At 32.1% G+C, this 20,847-nt stretch overlaps 1 protein-coding gene across 2 annotated transcripts in view; it reads left to right on the forward strand.

Annotated features, from left to right (window-relative positions):
- ARHGAP17_1 (Rho GTPase-activating protein 17) overlaps positions 1 to 20,582 on the forward strand; it is a 54,264-nt gene extending 33,682 nt beyond the window's left edge. Inside the window, exons 8-13 of one of the 2 annotated variants that reach the window (XM_051210574.1) lie at positions 1,730 to 1,777; positions 3,791 to 3,942; positions 5,571 to 5,822; positions 8,499 to 8,596; positions 9,390 to 9,654; positions 17,159 to 20,582. In XM_051210574.1, the coding sequence (XP_051070584.1) occupies positions 1,730 to 1,777; positions 3,791 to 3,942; positions 5,571 to 5,822; positions 8,499 to 8,596; positions 9,390 to 9,654; positions 17,159 to 17,618 (1,275 nt within the window). In that variant the 3' untranslated portion in view covers positions 17,619 to 20,582. Of the gene's footprint in view, positions 1 to 1,582; positions 1,778 to 3,790; positions 3,943 to 5,570; positions 6,604 to 8,498; positions 8,597 to 9,389; positions 9,655 to 17,158 lie in introns of those variants that run through there. The other variant, XM_051210575.1, reaches the window with a different exon arrangement.
- Positions 20,583 to 20,847: the final 265 nt, after the last annotated feature.

Consider the following 20,847-nt stretch of genomic DNA (forward strand, 5'->3'; position numbering starts at 1 on the left):
AGGTGTTAATCCTGACATAACGGTCGGGTTTGTATGTCATAATGACACAGTCAAGCTATATTGTTTCTTTATGTCTTACCATACCACATAGCTCGGTTAGAGACTAAAAGCAGCAATTTAAGTTCTGAACGTGAGGTATTCATGATTGGAAACAGACCTATTTGTGTATTTAGCTGAATATCTATCATAAATAAATAAAATTAACATGTCTTGTAAACTACCGCTATTCGGATTAGTCAAGTTCATGTGTTCAAAAACAAATTGATGTCTTTAGAAAAAATGTGTTTAATGGTTTAATGATGTTATACCAATAGGTTATATAGAATTTACAACATAACATACTTTACTTTTTAACCTACATAGTCTGTCGACACGAAAATATATACGATTTGATTATTAGTACTATTATTATTATTATTACTATTTTGTATCTAAGTACTATTGTATAATGTGGGTCATCATATTTTATATCTACCTTAAGTTTTTTGTACAGTTTTCTTGATAATTCCTTAATGTTTATTCTAACAGTCATGATGTTATTCATATATAAACTTACATCAAATTTTTTTATTACTTTCTTAAATTAAAATTTTATTATTATTATTATTATTATTATTATTATTATTTCAGTGAAACAATATCGAAGCACGCATTAATATGTTATCTCTTTTTATTATGGTTGTCACTCATCTATGTCTATCCAAGTTATCTAAACAACACAAAGCCTGGTATATTTGTTTGTTTGTTATTTTTTCTGTATTATCGTATTAATCCTGATAATTGGTTAGACAATAAACTTTGAACCTGTCATATGAATGATACCTTGTCATTTAATACTAATTACTGTTAATGAACACCTAATTAGAAGAAAGTGAGTGTATCGAGAGAAAATGTAAAACTAATCTCTGCTTCACTAGTGCCATACAAACCAGTATCCAGTGTTACCTTAGCTGTATCAAGGTGGTTACATACTATTCAATGGTAATTTTTACTGAATGTATATGGAACTGTTAGTTGATATTGGATTTCAGTTAACCAATATTAGCAGATCGTAATCATATATGTTATCTGATTGATTGAGTTTTTCATTTTCAATTCATTGGGATAAAGTATCATAAACAGATTAATCTTTTCACATAGAATAAGTCCTTTCTTCAATTGTTCATCTGCAATTAGGGCCAGATGACTTATCGCCCATGTTAGTCGATCGTTTTCACTCCGTTTGACTATTCAGGAGTTCCATATTTCGAGTAAACAATTGTCTGTGAATATCTACACAACAACCAGTCACTTCCTAAAATATTTGTAATCTTTAAGAACTTTGTTTGATTTCAATATGTGATTACTGATGTTATATGGTGTCGATTTTCAATCGATCAGTGCCAATAAGGTGGTAATGTTTATTTGTTGCATTTTTACATTCGAGAATTTCTCGTTTGATACTGGAACGTCTACTGATATAGATCTTAGATTTCAATAAACTAATTCATTGATATATGGCTTTTCTATATATCCATTATTTGTTTGTATGCTGTATCTTATATTATTAGTGTTATTCTATTATTTTTAAATTAAAACACAGATACATGAACGAAGAATATTCTTTCCAATAATTTCTCATCAGGTTCTACAATTATAAATCCAAATTAATAATCCATAAAATTGGCCAGATTTAAGGCAGAGTACATCATTTAAATTTGTAACATGTGAATCCTGTTATTTGTTTCAGGGTCTTTTTCGAAAGTCTGGATCCCAAAAACGGACAGACCTCTTAGTAGTAAGTAAAAATACTCATTGTAGACTGTAAAAATGTTTACAAGTAATAATATTGTGGACATTTCCTATGATTACCTATGTATTTCCTTATAAAAATAATAATAATCATGACAATAATATTGATAATAGCTCTATCCTGTGCTATAAATTCCGTGTACAGTGAAGAATTTTCAGCACCAGTTGTGCGACGTTACAACAAATATCTTTTCAATATACATTCAAATAGTAATTATTCAAAACACTTTTTAAAAATCTTTTTCTGCAGTCATTATCTGTCATCAGTATTCAACCAACCATTAACACTTTCTATCAGTTCAGCTGCTACAAGCATTTTCCATGAATTGAAATCTATCTTTCATTTCGGTATGGTGTTTAGGTTTTATTTCTCCAACATTTAGTATCTCAACAAATAAAACACTTGATGTGATATAAATTTATTTGAAATCATGAATTTATCAGTATCAGACCACCACCGAAAAGCTGGAACCACTGGACAACCGCTTCATCCTAGTATGAGGCTCTCCAGGAGTACTCATTCACAATCCTTCACAAGGAATTCGAAATCAAGATCTTTCGGTCTTGCACGCGCACGCCTAACCTCTAGACCACTGAGCCGACAAAACGGTATTTTCAATACCTTACCTTTCCTTTTACCACTGATACTATTACTACCTCTGCCATTCACAGATTTGGCCTGCCAATTTCATCTATTTGTACTAATGGTCTATGGCATTTTGAGCTGACGTACTTACGTGCTAGGCTCTACGTTGTGACTGGCTGCTGCTTACATTAATAAACGTTTTGAATTGAAATCTCATAGGAAGGACATATTTTTTTCGTTATAACGATTTGAAAATTACTCGTAGGTTCATTATTAGTTTATATCTCATGTTCGACATCTCATTATTAGTTCCCTTAACCTTAAAAACTGGTAAATAAAAGTTGAATACTATTTTTCTTAACACTATTTCACATGCTTAGCGGTCGGGTCGAGGTTAGTTAAGTAATGCCACAAAAATTATGTACGTACGTAACGGGTTCCCTAGTAAGACAATTATCTTTTCAATTTTTAAACTTAGATGTAGGTTGATGCTTAAGTTGTAATACAGCGCTTTGAAGTCGATAGTTTACACCACTGTATCATATTTATGCAATCGATCCACCTTAAATTTGCTTGTTTTGTTAAGAGGTGTTTCATGTCAGGCGGTTAAAGGTGGGCAGGAAACCCTGTTTCATGCACTTTTCAGAAAGGCGAGCCGGTTGTCTTAGGAGAATCGGTGCTCTCTGTGGCATTTGTATCTGCATTATCCAGCTTCACAGTCTGAGATGTTATAATTGACTATTTGGGCTGCGACTTATCTTTATTGATACTGAGATACTTACGATTGATTGATCACTAAGTGATCATCAATGTCCTGCCGATTACCTACAACCATTTGGTATCTTTACAGAGTACAAGATATGTTGATTTACTTATACTAGTTGCGACATTGCAAGTTCGTCGACAGGATATCAGTTGACAAACATGGTATTTATCACTATTCAGCGACCAATCAATTATAGAACGTGATTTTCATGATGTGTTCAGATCATGAAGTTAGAATTCATTGGTTTATCTTTTCGATTTTGAGAAATTCTTCTATGATAACACCTTTGTCATTCATTCCTCTCAATTTTGCTACGATGAAGAGTTATCTCTAATCGTGTTTCATTTTGAATTTTCACAGTTCAGCTGTGATAATGATGTTGATAATAGTCCCCAAATGCCCTGGTACGGCCGAGGGTGAGGAGACTCTGCTCTCCCGCTCGAAATGCTCTCACATGGCTACGCGTATACAGCCACTGCCAAGGAAGTCCTACTTACTGCGTTCTCGCGGATGGCTGATAATTACAAAATTGAGAGGACGTCGCCTAAACCGGGTTGGTGGATATGAACATATCGACATTTTCTGTACATTACTTCATTATTATTAATATTTTTATTGTTAATAACATTTTTTATATCATTATTCAGAAAGCTTTAAATATCATGCAAATCGATGAACATTTACTTAGAAAATGTGACTGTGCTGTTGTTGCTGCTGCTTTGAAACAATATTTGCTTAGTCTTCCTGAACCATTAATCACTTATGATTTCGCTGATCAATGGGCTGCTGCTTCTAAAAAGTAACTTCCTTTTTTGGATAAAATATTTCATTTAGAAACACCTTACTTTTTATTGTAAGAAAAAAAGATGTGTTGCGTTTAATGAATGATCATATTTTTCCCTCAAATTGTGAATATTTTTTGGTTTGTGTATTCCTGGATGATGACTGCGTTATGTCATCGACGTATAGTATTAATGATACGCCAATGATCGTTATTAGAAATTTGGATTAGATAAAGTTTTATACAAAATGCATCGTAAATTTCTGCTTATCTCGCCAATTATTTTATGTTATCTATGAAAACATTTAACAGATATGTCCATTTTTTTATATGCTACTTACAAAATCAAAAGTAGCATTTTGGTGACATTTTTTCAGTACTTATATTTAGTAGGTAAAAATTGAGTCTGTTAGTCAGGTTTCAAATCTTTTTAGCGAATGAGTGACCTCCAAATTCGCTTTTTTCAACCGGTTATTTATTTAATGATATTGAATCAAGTTTGATTTTTGTGTAAAGGTATATCACCTTGCTCGAAGAGAAACCTATTCTGCCAGTTGCTCTTTTCATAACTTAAATAGCTATCAGTCAATCGTATTGTTTAGTTGCTCATCATCTATTAGTAAGCATTCTGTTTGTCAGTTAATTAATCATAAAACTTGCTCACCATTATTAAAATATTTTCTGTGAAGAACCCACATAAGATTACTAATATAATTAAAGACATTTTTGTTAATTCTTATTCTGTTAAATTGGAGAACTACTAGATGTAAGATAGTCCTATGAGTTTGTTTTGTTCTAATTCGACAAACCTCAATAGCATTCATCCATCACAACCGTACACAGGTTGAGATTTTAGTACGGCTTCGACAAGTTAGTCATAGGATGACCTTGGAGGTTGCTTGTTCCGAGAAAATCGGAACTCGATTTATTTCTCGAATTCATTTCTCAATACGTTATACATTATATACCTTCTTTAAAACTGTAACCACCTCATAGTTTATTCTTTAGTACTTTTCTGATCTTTGAGATAATTTTATATTCAGATGGCTATGTTTTTTCTTTTGGGCAATTTAACTAAACAGACGAACTCGTTATCCCATGATTATCTACATTTTAGTTTTCCTGTTTTGAATTCGAAAATTATTCGATACGGAAACTGATTCATCTTTGTTTGGGGACCCTTTCATAATGATAAATAGTTGCTTAAAAGAAATCACATGGCTCCCGACATTTTGGTGCTTACTCTCGTAATGATTGTATCAAAATTTCACAGTACAGTAAAAAATATCGATCAATTAATCATACTGCGGATGATCCCGACGTATCTGTCAAAATAGCTCTAGTGATTACTTAAGTTTTTATTACCTCATTGCATTATAAGTTGAGTTATTTGTTTGGATTTCAAATTTAAATACTCATGTTCACAATCACTGGAGAGGGATTTTCTCAATAACCCAACTTCCTTTCAATAGGTTCTCTCTAAAATTATTCATGCTTAGGTAAAAAAAATTAACACTAGTTCGATATAATACCTTTTTCAATCGTAGTCAATTCTTGCATACAATTAGAAATAGTTTAGTTGTATTTACTATCACTATTTTAAAACACAAATCATTCATTCTGTCTTTTCCTCTTTTTAATTATAGACCGAATTCAGCAGCGGTTAATCTACAGTTAATTCATAGTTGCCTTGAAAAAATGCCTAAGGAGTTTCGTTTAAATTTAGGCTATTTAATGTGCTTCTTGCAGAAATTGTCTAGTCAATCAGATATGAATAAAATGACTTCTGATAATTTATCAATAGTGATTGCACCAAACGTGTATAGACTTTCATACTGTTCCATGGGTACTGGTAATAATATTGCCAATGGCAGTTCAGTACGACAAATTGAAGATTTGTAAGCAATTGTTTTTATTTTTATCTGAATGAATCTTTAAATTTATTTTTGCTAATCCAGTTATTATGCGTAGATCTCAATATTAATCCTTACATCATGGCATAGTATATTTTCTTAATGGTCCACTACTTTTATTTGTAAAGGCTTTGTGTGTTTTTTTTTGCATTGTCGACATTCAAGACTACTGGGCGTGATTAGTCTATTTTGTTCTGGCGGAAAACCGTAAACTTCTTGAACATATTAGTGTTTATCATAACTTTAAGGCTTAGTAATGGTAAACATCCTGATATTTGAAAGTTCTAATCTAATTATGATTCTCTAAAAACTAACCCTAGCAACAATGTCACATTATTGAAGGATATTCACTCCAGTTTTCATGATCATGCTCGTATTCATGATTAGCTATCACTATCATGGTTCTACACGGCTATCTTACAAACTGGGAAGAAATACCCTCTCATTGCTCCTTGATTCTCATTGCTACACCATCTACTACCAATCTATGACGAATACAATCTACTAATTTGACCAATCACCATTAAACCGTTCAAACCAAACTACAATTTATCGTAATTTTAAACAAATAACTTCTATTTCAAGTTTTGTTAGATCGTTAAGTTGATTAGTTTATTAGTTAGACTGATTAGTCAGGCTGCACAAATGATAATAAATTCATTGATTAGGGGCCTATAAAACGACAACACATTCTATCGTACTGTAAATAATACAGAATTCTTTTAGGTCATAAGTGTGATTGGTCATAGTCTCGTTATTTAAGGTCAGCGTAACTATGCAGCCTAAAATACGATATATATATATATATATATATATATATATATATATATATATATATATATATATATATATATATATAAGTCTTATTTACAATGTAACTCACATAAAAATGATTTCCATTTCATTTTTGTGATTAGGTTTCTGTTTACAATTTATGCGTACATTTTTGTTGATTTTGTGTATATGATTAGTCAACTTGATTTCTTACTTTCCGGTTAAATTGTTATTTATCATAGTCCATTCATTTGAGTACTGAAAATATTGTTTTGTTCTACCATACATAACTTATAAATTTTAGTGACTATATGACTTCTGTTTAATTGGAGTAACAATATTTTATGAGTAAAGTTGTTATTCTCATCTTCCTTCAAGGGTTGGATAATGGTTAGCAATGAAATCCATACTATGCATTTGCTCTTACTCAGGGTTTTCCAGTTGGATGTTCCTACATTTCAGTGGTAATATTCACATTGGGATTCGAACCCAGTACCCATACACATAAAATGCATATTTCTTCTTACCATAGTGACGTTATCGTCAGTTTATCTCATCATTCTTCTAACTCTTTCTCGTATTGCCAATAATTTCATTTCTAATTGACTGATGTTAATTCATGTTGCTTCTACCAACCTATTAATGTGTGCTTAGTTACTTCATTGTGTAATCAGGTATTTTTATAGCTTTGTGGTCTCTTATTACCATATTTGCTGATCCAGACTCCTCTCTCACATATTCTGTTTATTTACAACAGTACATTTCTTCAATTTCATCACTCAGTCAGTCGGAGTTTGATTATGAATACAGTGGTCTTGAGTGCTGTTAGAGGTATGAGGGCGGTTACCACTTCCCGGTTGCCCACACCGTGGAAGGGTTCTTCTGCAGGTACCTGAAAAGGAGATTGGATTAGAGGTGGTCTTAGTGACCTGGTAACGTGACCTCAGTGCCTAAGGGACAACTGCTTGAGGTCGGTCACACACGACCTTTTTATGGGTAATTTTTGTGTTAGCTCCGTACTTGTTGAGACCTTACCGCTGGAGACGGATGTCCGTGGGATAAGGTGAGGTGTGCATTCTTAGAGTCGACCTTTTCTAACCCCGCCCCTCCTTGTGGGAAGGCAGCATCTCTGTTATGCTGGTTGTCTAAAGGAAACACCTCACTGTTATCACACCTCTGTACAGTCAGCAATACGACTTCGCCTTCGGACCTTGGGTTTGTTGCTTTTAGTCTTACCACTCTTCAACCGACCTGTCTGACATGGTAGGACCTTGAGGAACGGTTGTTCCAGCCAGTATAGCTCTGTTGCTTCATCACGATAGGCAAGCCCGACCACCACGTCAAGGTAGCAACAACGATCGGGTTCAATTTCATCACCTTCATTGGAATCACCATTCCACCATGATACATAACAACATCTAACAAATTTCACTGTTATTCGTCTGTTAACTTACATTAATAATTTTGATTTTAAAATAAACGTTGTAAACAGCCGATGAGATGCTAACAAAATAAAATGAATTCATATTATTGTACTCGATTGTTTGCTTCTGCTCATTTCACAATTAAAAAAAGTGGAACTAAGTTTATGATATTTTAATTAATCTATTTTTACAAATTCGTTGCATCATTGTTACTTTTTCTAATTGTTCTTTTCTTGAAAACTGTTGATTTACTGAAGTTTAAGTTTTTAATTTAGAAATAAATTAAGAACTGGATGGATATTCCTTGTGGTAATAAAACTTATACAGTCACAATATGTAAGAATTCAATTTTCCACCCATTGGAATATTACAAATACATCATTATTTTATCATTTATTGACTGTTATTATTAATGAAATGTTATAACACTATATTCAATTACTTTTATTATTTTTGTATTCAGAGGAAAATCTTTAGATTTCTTACAAAGCAATGGTCCAGGAATTCATTTAGTAGATATTCTTATCCAAAATGCAGAACAGTTATTTGGTCAAGAGCAAGGTAACGACTGATTTGATACATTACTTCATACATAACTTTGTAGTTTTACAATCATGAATTAACCTAATTGATTATGAAGTTTGGAGTTTCACTACCTGATCTAACTTCGGTTAGAAAATATTGAAAACTAGGCGACGGCAGATAACTGTTTTACCATAGTATTGGATTCATCTATTCAGTACACATTCACAGCCTTACTGGGGATTAAACCCATGACCTTCAAATCTGACAGCAAATATGTATTAGAGATTGTTAGTGCTGATTTTAATGATTTAAACGATTGTAATCAATATTTCTTACATCATCTGAAGGAATACGAAGATTATAAAGCACTAGACACTAGCTTACTCTATCTCTGTTCGTTCTTTACTTTTCATCAAGATATATCCCTAATTCTCTTTACAGTAATCAATTATAAAAGATATTCCAAGTAAGTACATTAACGTTGTACGGACTGTCTACCCTAACACTATTGGTCGAATCGAAGCTGAATACATATTACCTATTAATTGTTGTAATCATTGACTGAAATATTAGTTTATGTTTGAGTCCACACTGGCCCGTATCAAAACTTTTTACCTAATATTTTATTCATATTGTGCACTATAGATTATCGTACAATTTTCTTTCTAATTAATTTTAGTTAACCTTTTTCTATTGATCACATTAGTCAACACACTGAATGTATGGTGTGTTATTTTTAATATATTAACTTAATTAAAAATGAAATTTCTTCACGTTTACAGCGTAGAGTGTTTGTCCACATTTTTTTCGATTACTTTCTGCACGACAGCCTCGTTTCGTGTAACTCATGTTCCACCTAATTTCGGAATAAAAGTTTCTTCACATTGTCCATCTACTACTGGTTCTGTACCTTCATTGAAGTCATCGAATTCCGGCACTGGTGTTTCTCATAGATTTGATAGCAGTACCATAGCGTTAAATGAACAATCATCTCAGAATGTTAACCAATCAATTGCTCCCAGAAAACCTGTTGGTGTTGATCATGATTTTGGTGTTTCTACTTCTCATTCAACTCAGTCTGCTATAACTTCCAGGTAATAGATTACCTTAATAAGTTATTATCGTTCTAAAAATATTTCTTTTCCATTCTTACTTGTATGTTCTTGTTATTAGTTGTCTATAAAATCTTTGTTGAAGGATGTCAATCTACGGTCCTTGTATGATTATTGACTGAACTTATGTAGAAATCACAGTGAATTTCACCGGATAATGCGAATCTGTAAGTGTAGTTGCTCTTTTCCATCCCATCTTACTGAACTGCGGAAATATCAGTTAATAACATCTGATCTCTTATTATTTATCGAAATTACAATTCTCCATACATCTCTCTAACCAACCTATGATCGCAATTGTTATATGGTTCAATGATTCACACTAATTCAACGATAGGTCTTTTAGTACAATCAATCAAGATCGTAAGTGAGCAAACTTCTACACCTTATTAATCTATAATCTAAAATGTTGTTATCTAACGTTAAACTATTATTATATCTGCACCTATTACTGATGATTAGCTTTATACGATTCACTCATTGTCAGGTATTTAATTTTTACTTATATGTGCTCTTTCATGCATTCTACATTGATTAACAATATTTATGAGCTAAATTACAATCGTATTTGCTATTATGTAGTCGACTTAAATAAAGCTATTTTATCTCAGTAAGCTAACAGTTGAAAATCAGATGATTAATGTGTAGCTTCTAAATGTTACTTTGTGTGACATTTGTTACATGTATCACTTGTTAGATTTGTAGTGAACAAGAACACCCGTGGGAATAACCGAATGTATTTAACACAAAATTACAGGACTTGTTAATAAAATCTAACAATTATAAAATAAATGCTTAACTTTCAAAATCTCTACCAATTGTCTCAAAATGACTCAGACTTTATTGTTCTTGCATTTTCATACAAATTTCATCCTGTTCCCATCTTTTACTGTTCGATCCTCTTATCTCTCTTCTGCCAGACCTTCGGTTCACGACTAACATCACATACTACCTATGTCAATATAAGTAGCATACACCACAAATTAACCAAATAACATAATGTCCTCAATACACATAATAATAATAATAATTTATATTCTGAAAATAATAATTACAGAATTCACGCCAGTTCACAGGCATGATCAATTTGATATAAAGAGGAACATTAGATGTACAGAACAAACATGTGATAGAAGAACGTTTTAAGTATACAAGTTCAGTAATTGTTTATGTAGTACATGTATTACAGTGATCCAATGCATCAGCCGGGAATTTTTAATATTTCCTAAATGGACAGCCTGTTGATTTATTAACGGAGTAATTAAGGTCAATTCGTGTGCCAGATCGAATTAATGATAATTATCTACAACTAGAGAAATTAAAACGAAAACACAGAGCACGGAAAAACAAAGCAGTAATTACCAAAATATATGAGTCAGGTCTACCTAAATGCGTATGTCATGTGACACAGTGATATACTGTTTATGTTATTCAAATTAGTTAAACTTGCTAGGGACGGTGTTAACATATTGACAGCAAGTGGGTGGTTTTACTTAGGGGATTCACTAATAAAGATGGCTAAACACTTAAAGTTCCTAAAATATCACTTGTGGAATGAGATACACTTACAGGTACTAGACCATTCAATGCATTTCCAGTGGAGCAGTATGTATCGATGCAGCGAACAAATAATTGGAGTGATTTTATCGTGCGGATAGATTGTGGTAGGTTATTCCATACTCTAGAAAATTTACAGGTGAAGTAATTCATATAAAGAGATGATTTAGAATGAGTTTGTTTCACTAGTGCCAAGGAATTACGGATGTCATAATGAGAAGTTTCTGCATATTGAATCGCGTGATTGCATGTAAACGATAGTTTATATGCAATTTTGCATATTTTTCATCTCATGTGGAGAAAACGAATACACTACTTTAAGATCATCTGCGTATAGAAGGGGTTTACCCACACAAAAACTTTCACAAATATCATTGATAAACACTAAAAAGAGCAAAGAACCTAAGACACTACCTTGTATTACACCACTTCTAATAGGGACAGCGTTAGACAATGAATGTACTAAATTTATCCTCTGAGTACAAGTGTGAGTGTAGGAAAATTCTTGCTTCATGACAGTGGGCTACATGAAAAAGAATTCTAATATTTTCCTACATCTGAAAAGCTGGAATTGTTCGATCACTGTCCTCATCCACTAGTTATGTACTCACTTTGAAAATCTAGAGTACCATGACATTTCAAACAATGAAAGTTCTTGTCTTAATGGATGAAATGTGAAAAGATTTACTAGTCTCAAAATCAAAGTTATTTAGTTAAAACTGTACAGCAGTTTAGTCCTAATAATTGTAGTGTTGTAAGTAATCGATAATTATAATTGTGGGATATAGCGTTTCACTCGTAAATGTAAAATTGATAGATTGGTTTTTAAGAGAGAAGTGACTTGTCTTAAAATATAAATAGGCAAATTTTATTATTATATTTTTGGTACAATATCGAATTTTCAGCACAAAGTATTTCAGCGAGTTTCCGTTTCTCATTTCTTGATCGATATTAACGATAAATATTGAGTAATCTCCAGTTAGATGTTAGCAATTCAGGAATTGATATCTGAATAATGTTCTTTCTTTACAATGTAAATTGTCAGCCACCACGATGTCTCAGATTGTACTTTTTTTTTAAACTTGTACAGCGAAAGGTCGTAAACTTTACGTAGATGCACCTGAATAGTTTGTGCGATTAATAGACATAATTATATATTAAAACAAAGACTGATAACTTGTTGAAATACGTAGATGTTAGGAACATTTCGAGATATTCATGAAGATTAGCTTCAAGTTGTTAGAATAATTTCAATGTACATTCAAATACATAAAGAACTTAAAAAGTTCCTGTGAGACGACTGCTTTAAAATATTCCCTTATACTGTTCAATTTATGGCAGAATGAAATCCTGAAAATAATTATTATTGATGATTTAGAGACAGGGAACTTTATTTTCGACAGTGTTATTTCCACGACCTGTGAATTCGTATTTCAGTTTCTAAACGAAGTGCTTATGCCTCTGCAGCGAACTTATCTATAAGATATTGTAGTGTAGTTGGATTTTTAGTAAAAGCTAACTTGTTTAAACATTTTTGCTTGTCAACTGTAAATCTGAGTATTATTTTAACTGGAAAAATAATTCTTAATAATCATATGTTAATGCTAGGTTCTATATGCCCATCTAATCATTATTCAATAAAACCTGCTCATTTGATTCTAATTATTACAGAGATTAATAAGCTGCAGAATAGTTCATTTAGTTTTGCAAGAGCGCACAAAATGTTCTGGGGAATACATGTAATGATGAATATCGTTTATGACCTTTTTAATTTTAAATTTAAGGCATTTAAAACTCATTGGACGTGAAATTCACCAAACACGTCTCAAGCACTCTCCAAACCTTTCTCTAAAGTGATTATCCCATAGGTGTTCAAAATAGACATACGAAATAAAATGACCAGAGTAACAACAATAACAAATTGTCACCATATTCGAATAATTACAGTATTTTTTTGAAAGTTGACTCTTCATTAGACGTCTAGAAAACTACGTTTTTGATTGATTGTATAGGCGAAGGGACAGAGGACGAATCGGACAGATTTCATAACCTTAAAATGTTATTCCCTCTTTCAACGGTTAACTTTCCGTTGGTTGCTCTTTCTAATAGTGGTCTTCAATAATACGCACTTTATTTCTCGTATCTTTTAGGATAGATACGTATCCTAGTTTAAAGAATATCCAGTAATTCGTAGACTGCGTGTTGTTGAAGTTTAAGGATGTGATGCTCAACGAATTCAATTATTTCTCTTTTTCTGTTTTTTAATAAATCACTCACGTGATTGGTCCAATCTAACCTTACTATATGATTCATACAAATTATGTAATCACTGTTTCACTAATACCCACTATTTCATTGCAGTTTGTTTGGGTGGGTTCTGTCGATAATGCCTCATTTTCATTGGTCGGTTTTAATCGTAGGTTTACAAGTCGCTGTCTCAGTTGGTTCATTTATTTGGAAAAATGTATTCTCCAAGTAACAAACTTTAATTAGTAGTGAATAAGACAAGTAATGGTGTTTAACTTTTGTTAGTGGGCTAACTGTTCAATAATGAAAATGATAATTGTCGATGATATACAAGGCTTAACACAAGTTAATGCTGAACTCTTGTCCAAACATGTTTAACAATTAGTTTTATGTATAGTGACAATTCAAGTCATTTGATGTGGTATGCCAACAAAATTTAAAATGTGTATGTGTGTAGCGAATAAATTGGATCATGACATAGTCATCAGCTTCATATGAAGAGATTAATCATGTGAACCAATTCAGCGACAGTAAGTAGTAGGATAGTGTGTTGTAATGTCACTTAAAATGAATTGGATTTATGTATATTGTTTACCTGTCCAAAGAGTTCACTTGATCCACCACGTTTCATAGTCTTACTCTACTTAAAAGCAACATTTGAACGTGTTTGAACAAGTGATTATTTCAAATACTGATCATCATTACTAGACGATTACAAGAAATAATACTGAAATTAAAAGAATAGTCATTTTCATTATCATCTATTGTGTAGACACGAGATTAAGGTTTTTCCGTTATGTATAGTAATTTTTAGATTATCCCACTATGATTAAATTTGTATATGAGATAAATGTCAACTGAGTCACTAGACGTATAAATGATATAAAAAATAAAAAGCATTTGAGACTGTTCATTTGTCAACTATTGCATAGATGAAATATGTATAATGTCAAGATGTTGTATAAAATCTCTTTGGTAATACACTGTACATACAAAGTAATTGAATGGGATTAGAAAGTTCACTCTTACTAAGCGCAAGTTTATCGTGATCATATTTACTAGTTTGCCCGAATATAAATTAACCTAATCAGCTAAAATTGAAGATAACCACTTTTTAAAGCTAATTATGATAGACATATCCTTTATCTACAACATTCAAGCTAGGAACAGTTAAATGATTCACGCGAGACCGAAAGTCCTGGGTTCGAGTCTCACGTATGTGATTGTGGATGAATACTACTGAAGAGTCCTATTCCAGGACGATACGTTCGGACTATCCTTCCAGGTTTTCAATGGCGGTCTAACGTTGATTGCTTCATGAATTCAATGAAATAATTTGAAAAATGTTGGTGTTCCAGTGAAGAAAATGTTGTTTCGGACAATGACATTTTCTTAAACTGCACAACCGTAATTATACAAAATTTTACCTTATGTTATGTAAAGTGTAATATAATACTCAGTTGTAAGTTGTTATTAATTTCATCACAAATTTAATTCATAATTCTCATTTCGTTACAACGCCGAATGAATCATTTACTGTAACATGTCCTTCAGATTGTACGCACATATTTCGTTAACGTCACTAGTTTGAATTCAGTGGTGAAATGAGGTGTCAGTAACGTATAAACAAAAATATAAAAATCATGTCAAACAGAGAATTAATACAACCGCAGTTGTATCAGACGTAGAATAGCTTATATTTACTGTCTGATACAGGTCAACTGCTTAACATTAAAAATAGTTTTATCTGTCTAGGAAACATACTGATCACAATTAAGACAACAAATTATGTAAAGGTCATTAATGCAGAAATTCACACTTATTATTAGCCAATTATACTTGATATTTTCTATACTATTTGTGGTGCGCACTTAGTAAACAGCTTTTACATAGCTATTTCTATTTATTGACCGGACTATTGTTAATACATTGAATGAAAAAAAGGCTGGAGTATTAAATCAGTTTGTTGAGGAGAGTCTAGAAAGGGTCATTTTACGTTCTTACTGAACGCTTATTGAGATGAGATGTATCGTTAAGTGTGGTATCCACGTACAGAACCCATAACTATTTATCATAACCGTAGAATTCTCCACACAGGAGGTCACCTCCAGCGGTCCTTGCAGAACAGACTAGATGACTGAATATGCTTCATCTTGAACATCTGACCCGTTCACCAAGACAGCTTTCGACTCTTGGCGGTCGGAGTAAACAACATTTACCACAAATATCAACATTGTCATCGTTAGATTCTCCACTAGGTGTAGGGATTTCATAGTTCACTCACATATACACGTTCGCTTCACCTTTGTCTGCATTGATATTACTGGATATAGGAAAATACAGATCTACATTTCGAAACCATCATTTTTACTGTTGATTTCTTGCATTTTTTGTCTACGTAAATGGATAATGTTTCGCTAGTCTTGTTACACAAATGGTCAATTGTACCAAATAGAAATTGAATAAAATCAAGAATTGAACTTGGATCAACGGGTGCAGCGACTGAACTAGATAAGTTATGTAATATGTAGTTGACTAGTAGCCAAAATTCTTGATAATTTATTAATATTTGACTGATATGTTTTATTTTATCATTTCTAGTTGGCTGCCGTTGGACTACCGTGTCTGGTATTCGTTGTTGTAATTCATTAGGGTTTAAATACTCGCTGAACTAAACCCATCGTTTTCTACAAGAACTAGTTTGGCTGATCAGTTCATTGAACTGAAGAGCTTAGTTGATAAGATGTCGACTTAATAACGTCATTTTACATCTAGAAGAGCAATTGTATCCGATAACATCCGTATCTACAGTATACCTCCCTGTGTTATCTATAACTGTAAAGGTATTTTCTGATAACCTGGTCGTTTGACAAACTTCTGTACGCATTTCAATTTTCAGCAACTGATATACTTTTGAACTGATACAGCTTTTTAAATCTAGTAATTCGGGACTGGTGTGTAACACGACTTTCCTAGACATTTCTTTCTTTATTTCATGCAAACTAGCATTTAGCAAGTTGTCGCTTCTTGAAAATAGATTGGACCCACAACCCAAAATTGGACATTTACAATTGAGTTTGCACATTTTCATTATCCTGTGCGTTGATTTCACAAAGTTCGTGTTATTGTACGTTAACAGCATTCCTCTTGATTTGAACTGTCTGGTCTACTTTTCTTATTTGTGAGCAAGGTTGTTTTGTAAATAGTTGACAAATGTTAGACTCTTCTGGAATATCATTTAAGTAACAGTGGAATCTATACAAATTTATCTATTATAGTAGTTTTACATTTGCCGTTCAGCGTTTTACGTATACATAAAACAAAGTTGAAATGTTTCAGAAGAAATATTCTATGAGTAAGTTATTAGTTAAACGCAGTAATCGTTCCCGCCGAAAAACATTGAGTATTATATATATTTGACATAATATATAGTGCACTTCCGTAAAGTCCGTAGATTTTTTATGCCAGGACTATCGTTACTAATGAAAGATCTACCAGGTATCTCTTCAAAAACACTGTCTCGAAAGACTAAGAACCTGGTAATCAGCTCAGAAGTTTCTCTGGCATATGTATATAGTATTCGAGTGAGTATATTTAGTTTTTTTCCTACTCGTGTCATTTTTTTCGCAGCATTAGATTACCTTTTTCGTTGTTGTTTGATTTGGTTTATGTGTCTTACAAGGATGTCAAATTTAAGTACTACTCCTATACTTCAACGAAAGAAAAATGCTGCTCCAAAACCACCAGTTCTTTTAAATCCAACGAATTATTCAATAACTCATGTGAATAATAATGATCCTGAAAAATCAGAAAATCCCTCTGGCACTGACATAGAAAACAAAAATAATGGTGATAGTAACAACATTTGTTGCAGTAGTCATTCAGAAGTATTAATTCATCATTCTCATCATGAAAGTCTTCCACAAATTATAAGTAGCTCAACCACAAACTGCACAGAATTAACAACCATTAATCATAGTCAAAAATTGTCATTACCATCACAAATGATCACACCACCAACTATTCATGAATCGAAACTGAATAAAGATCTACCACCTAAACGACCACCACCACCTGATGCTAATTCTAAGTCGAATAATTCTACATTAGAATTAGATACTGATAATGTAACTGTTATGTAGAATAATCGATTTGTGTTCAACTCTAAGTGTGCTTGTTTTTTTTCTACTCAACAGAAATTATTATCCATATCCTCCCACTTTTTTCGAGGTTTTTTTTAAACAATTAGAAACTGCTAAATTTATGAAAATCCCTTGTAATTGATTATGTTTATAATACTTCTAACTACTACTTTCGTCATATGTAAGTAGTAATAGTAGTTTATTTATGAATAAAATATGTAATTCATGTTCATTTCTCCTCTTCTATCATTTGATATTAGTCACTTTTGTTTAAAAACAATTTCTCTATCATGAATTTCCTGATACAAATCATTCATGTGTTTTGTTTTGTTTGTCGAAAGAAACTATAATATTCCTATTTATTACAATGTTGTAAACAATAAACAATTTTTTTTTGTTGTGCATGATTATTCATACATATGTATCCATTTGCCAACTTCATCTATATTTAGCTTTATATTCATCTCTAATGTTGCAACAGCGTAAGTGGACAATGAATTTATGTTTAAATCGTCTCACTAAATTGTTTTCAATATTGTTTGTTGTATGTGTGTGTGTGTGCATGTACACACTGCACCAAAGATTTCAACTTCCTTCACAAACCAACTTGTTTATTTTTGTATACTTAGAAAAACAAAGTATGAAAATTAATAATTTTCTTCAGTGGCCTAAAAGATTCCAAGTATATTATTTGGTATTCAGGTTTACTAGTTTGTTGTATCAGTTTGTAATATTGTACAAGAAAGTTGTTGTGATTCTTGTAAGTTAATACAACCATATATAACTTGTAATAATAACAGTTCGAAGCATATGCATATCAATTATCGTATTAAGTGACACATTATCTTTTGCCTGTGCAACAGGAATCAGTATCAACATCACAAATAGTCTCGTTATAATATTATCATATTCTTTAATCTGTATACACTATATACTATTTTTAAATCTGTAATTTTAAGTTTGACTACTTTTCTATTTAACTTTTTGATTCATTAATGACTATTTCCTGCGTTAGCTGTCACTATGATCAGATGCTTGAGCATGAAACTTTGATTTTTTTTATTCCTAAATTACTTATATTTGTTTTCCTGTTGTTACTTTCTAAATCGTCTTCCATTTCCTTTACGAAATAAGCAAAAAATGTTATTTTTTAAAACAACCGTTTTTTTTTTAAACAAGTACTAAGTAAACAAAAATAAACGCTACCACAGTAGCAAACACTGCTGCTACTGATTACTGTTGCTATTCTTCAGCCGATCGTAATTACTTTAATTTTTGTCGTTAGCTCCTGGAATTCCTTGCACAATTTGTACGGATACAATTAATTGAATTTCATTTCATCAATTTTTAGATGTTAGTAGTTGTTGTTGGCGTTTATTGTTTTTATGGATGATTATTTTGTTTGTCGATTTGTTCAACTGAAATTGATTTGAAGACATTTTAATTAAGTCTTGGAAGTATTTTTTGCTTGAATTTTAAGTGAGCTTTTCTTCTCGAGTCCTTGATCAGGTTACTCAATAATACTCTAGAGAGAACTTGCTTCGATCTTATATAAGACCTTCACACGATAGGCTAACTGATTCAACCTTGGGGCTAGGAATGTGTGCGTCCAAATGGAACTCAAATGGCCTTGTACAGTGACGAAAACTACCTGATTAGTTGACAAGCGTGAGTGAAGACAAGTCAAATAAAGCACTACTCGGTGTATTTCTGATTTGGATTAGTGTAAAAGACACACGAATAAATAGATGACTTACATGATCACAACGCACAAACAACTAGAAAAATACAATTGTGTCCAAGCTGGGGATTACGGTAGAAAAATAGAGTACAAAAGGTTACGTTTAAATTACAATAGTTTGGAACAGAAAACGGTGTGGCAGTGAGTCATCCATTAAACGAAAGCTTATGGTTTATAGAATAGATTTCTGACAAAAATGACTGTTCGTATTTTAAAATTTTGAACTGAGTGAAATAACATCCCACAAAATAGCTCCTGTCGTTTGCCATGTCTTCTCTATTTTTTTGTTCACATCAAGAGTCACTTGAATTTTCTTTCACAATTTGTTCAAGAGCATCGTTATAGTACTTATATGGTTTACAGCTGTTCTGTGGTATCTAGTTTTTCTCTGATGATTTGGTGATTTTATGAATGAAAACTTATCAAGTTGGAATTATCACCGTTTACTAAGTGAAAAGTCCTGTTAATTTATTTCGTTTGTATCGGATGATGATTAATTTCTTTCATCATTATAAAATAGTAACTTCTTCTTCCAAATTACTAAACAGTAGTAGTATTATAGAATAAATAATTCGGTTACTTGATTGAAAGTATTGTTAACATCGAATATCAAGTAATCTATAATGTATTTTGGCAACATCTTTTCTATTTTATGAAGTCAAATAAATGGTTGTTGACATGCTAACCAATTTTATACAACATCTATTCTCATTAAGCGGAGATGGATAGTGGCTAGCAGTGGAATCCAGGACGCGCGTTTCGTCCCATTTGGGACTCGTCAGCAGTCCTAAATAACAATGGGAAGATACTAGTATAACAACATCAAGTGAATTTATCTATGATCATTGTTTCGTTTGTTAAGCTGTTTACGGGACCAGTTTATTTATTTCAAATTTTAGGCACACGTAGGTTGTTCGACAGAAACACATGTTATCATCACTACTTGAAGATATTATTTGGATTTGAAAGCCGTTTAATTTATGGTAGGGAAGAGATCAGTCAATCATGGATAAGTAAAGAGTAACAATATATCTGTCATTAAACTTGAGCAACAAAAATGAATAAAAATGCGACTATTTACAAATAGCTTGAAGTTACAAACTATTGAATTTTAATTTAATAACTCAACAGTGTCTTATTTATTATATGACGGAAAGATACCTAATTCAGTCTTATATAGGACTGCTGGTGAACATAACTGATAGTCTTAGACTAGGACGAACACTTATCCGGTGTCTTTTAGTTTTCTGTTCTATTCTATGTGAGTTCAGGTTCGGGAGTTTGATTATCTGCAGTCTGTGTAGAATCACCTTAAATGACATCCATTTCGCTTAAGTAATTGTAGATCAACGAGTTCAAATTGACTTTGTGAATATATCATCATTTTAATGACTATATTCACCAACTTTCACCATAACATTTGGGTTGAACAAAGTGACTATTAATTGATTATCTGATTCTTGTTCAATTTTACGCATAAATTATCAC

This window comes from Schistosoma haematobium, chromosome ZW (genome assembly GCF_000699445.3).
Source record: "Schistosoma haematobium chromosome ZW, whole genome shotgun sequence".
NCBI classification, from domain to species: Eukaryota; Metazoa; Platyhelminthes; class Trematoda; order Strigeidida; family Schistosomatidae; genus Schistosoma; species Schistosoma haematobium.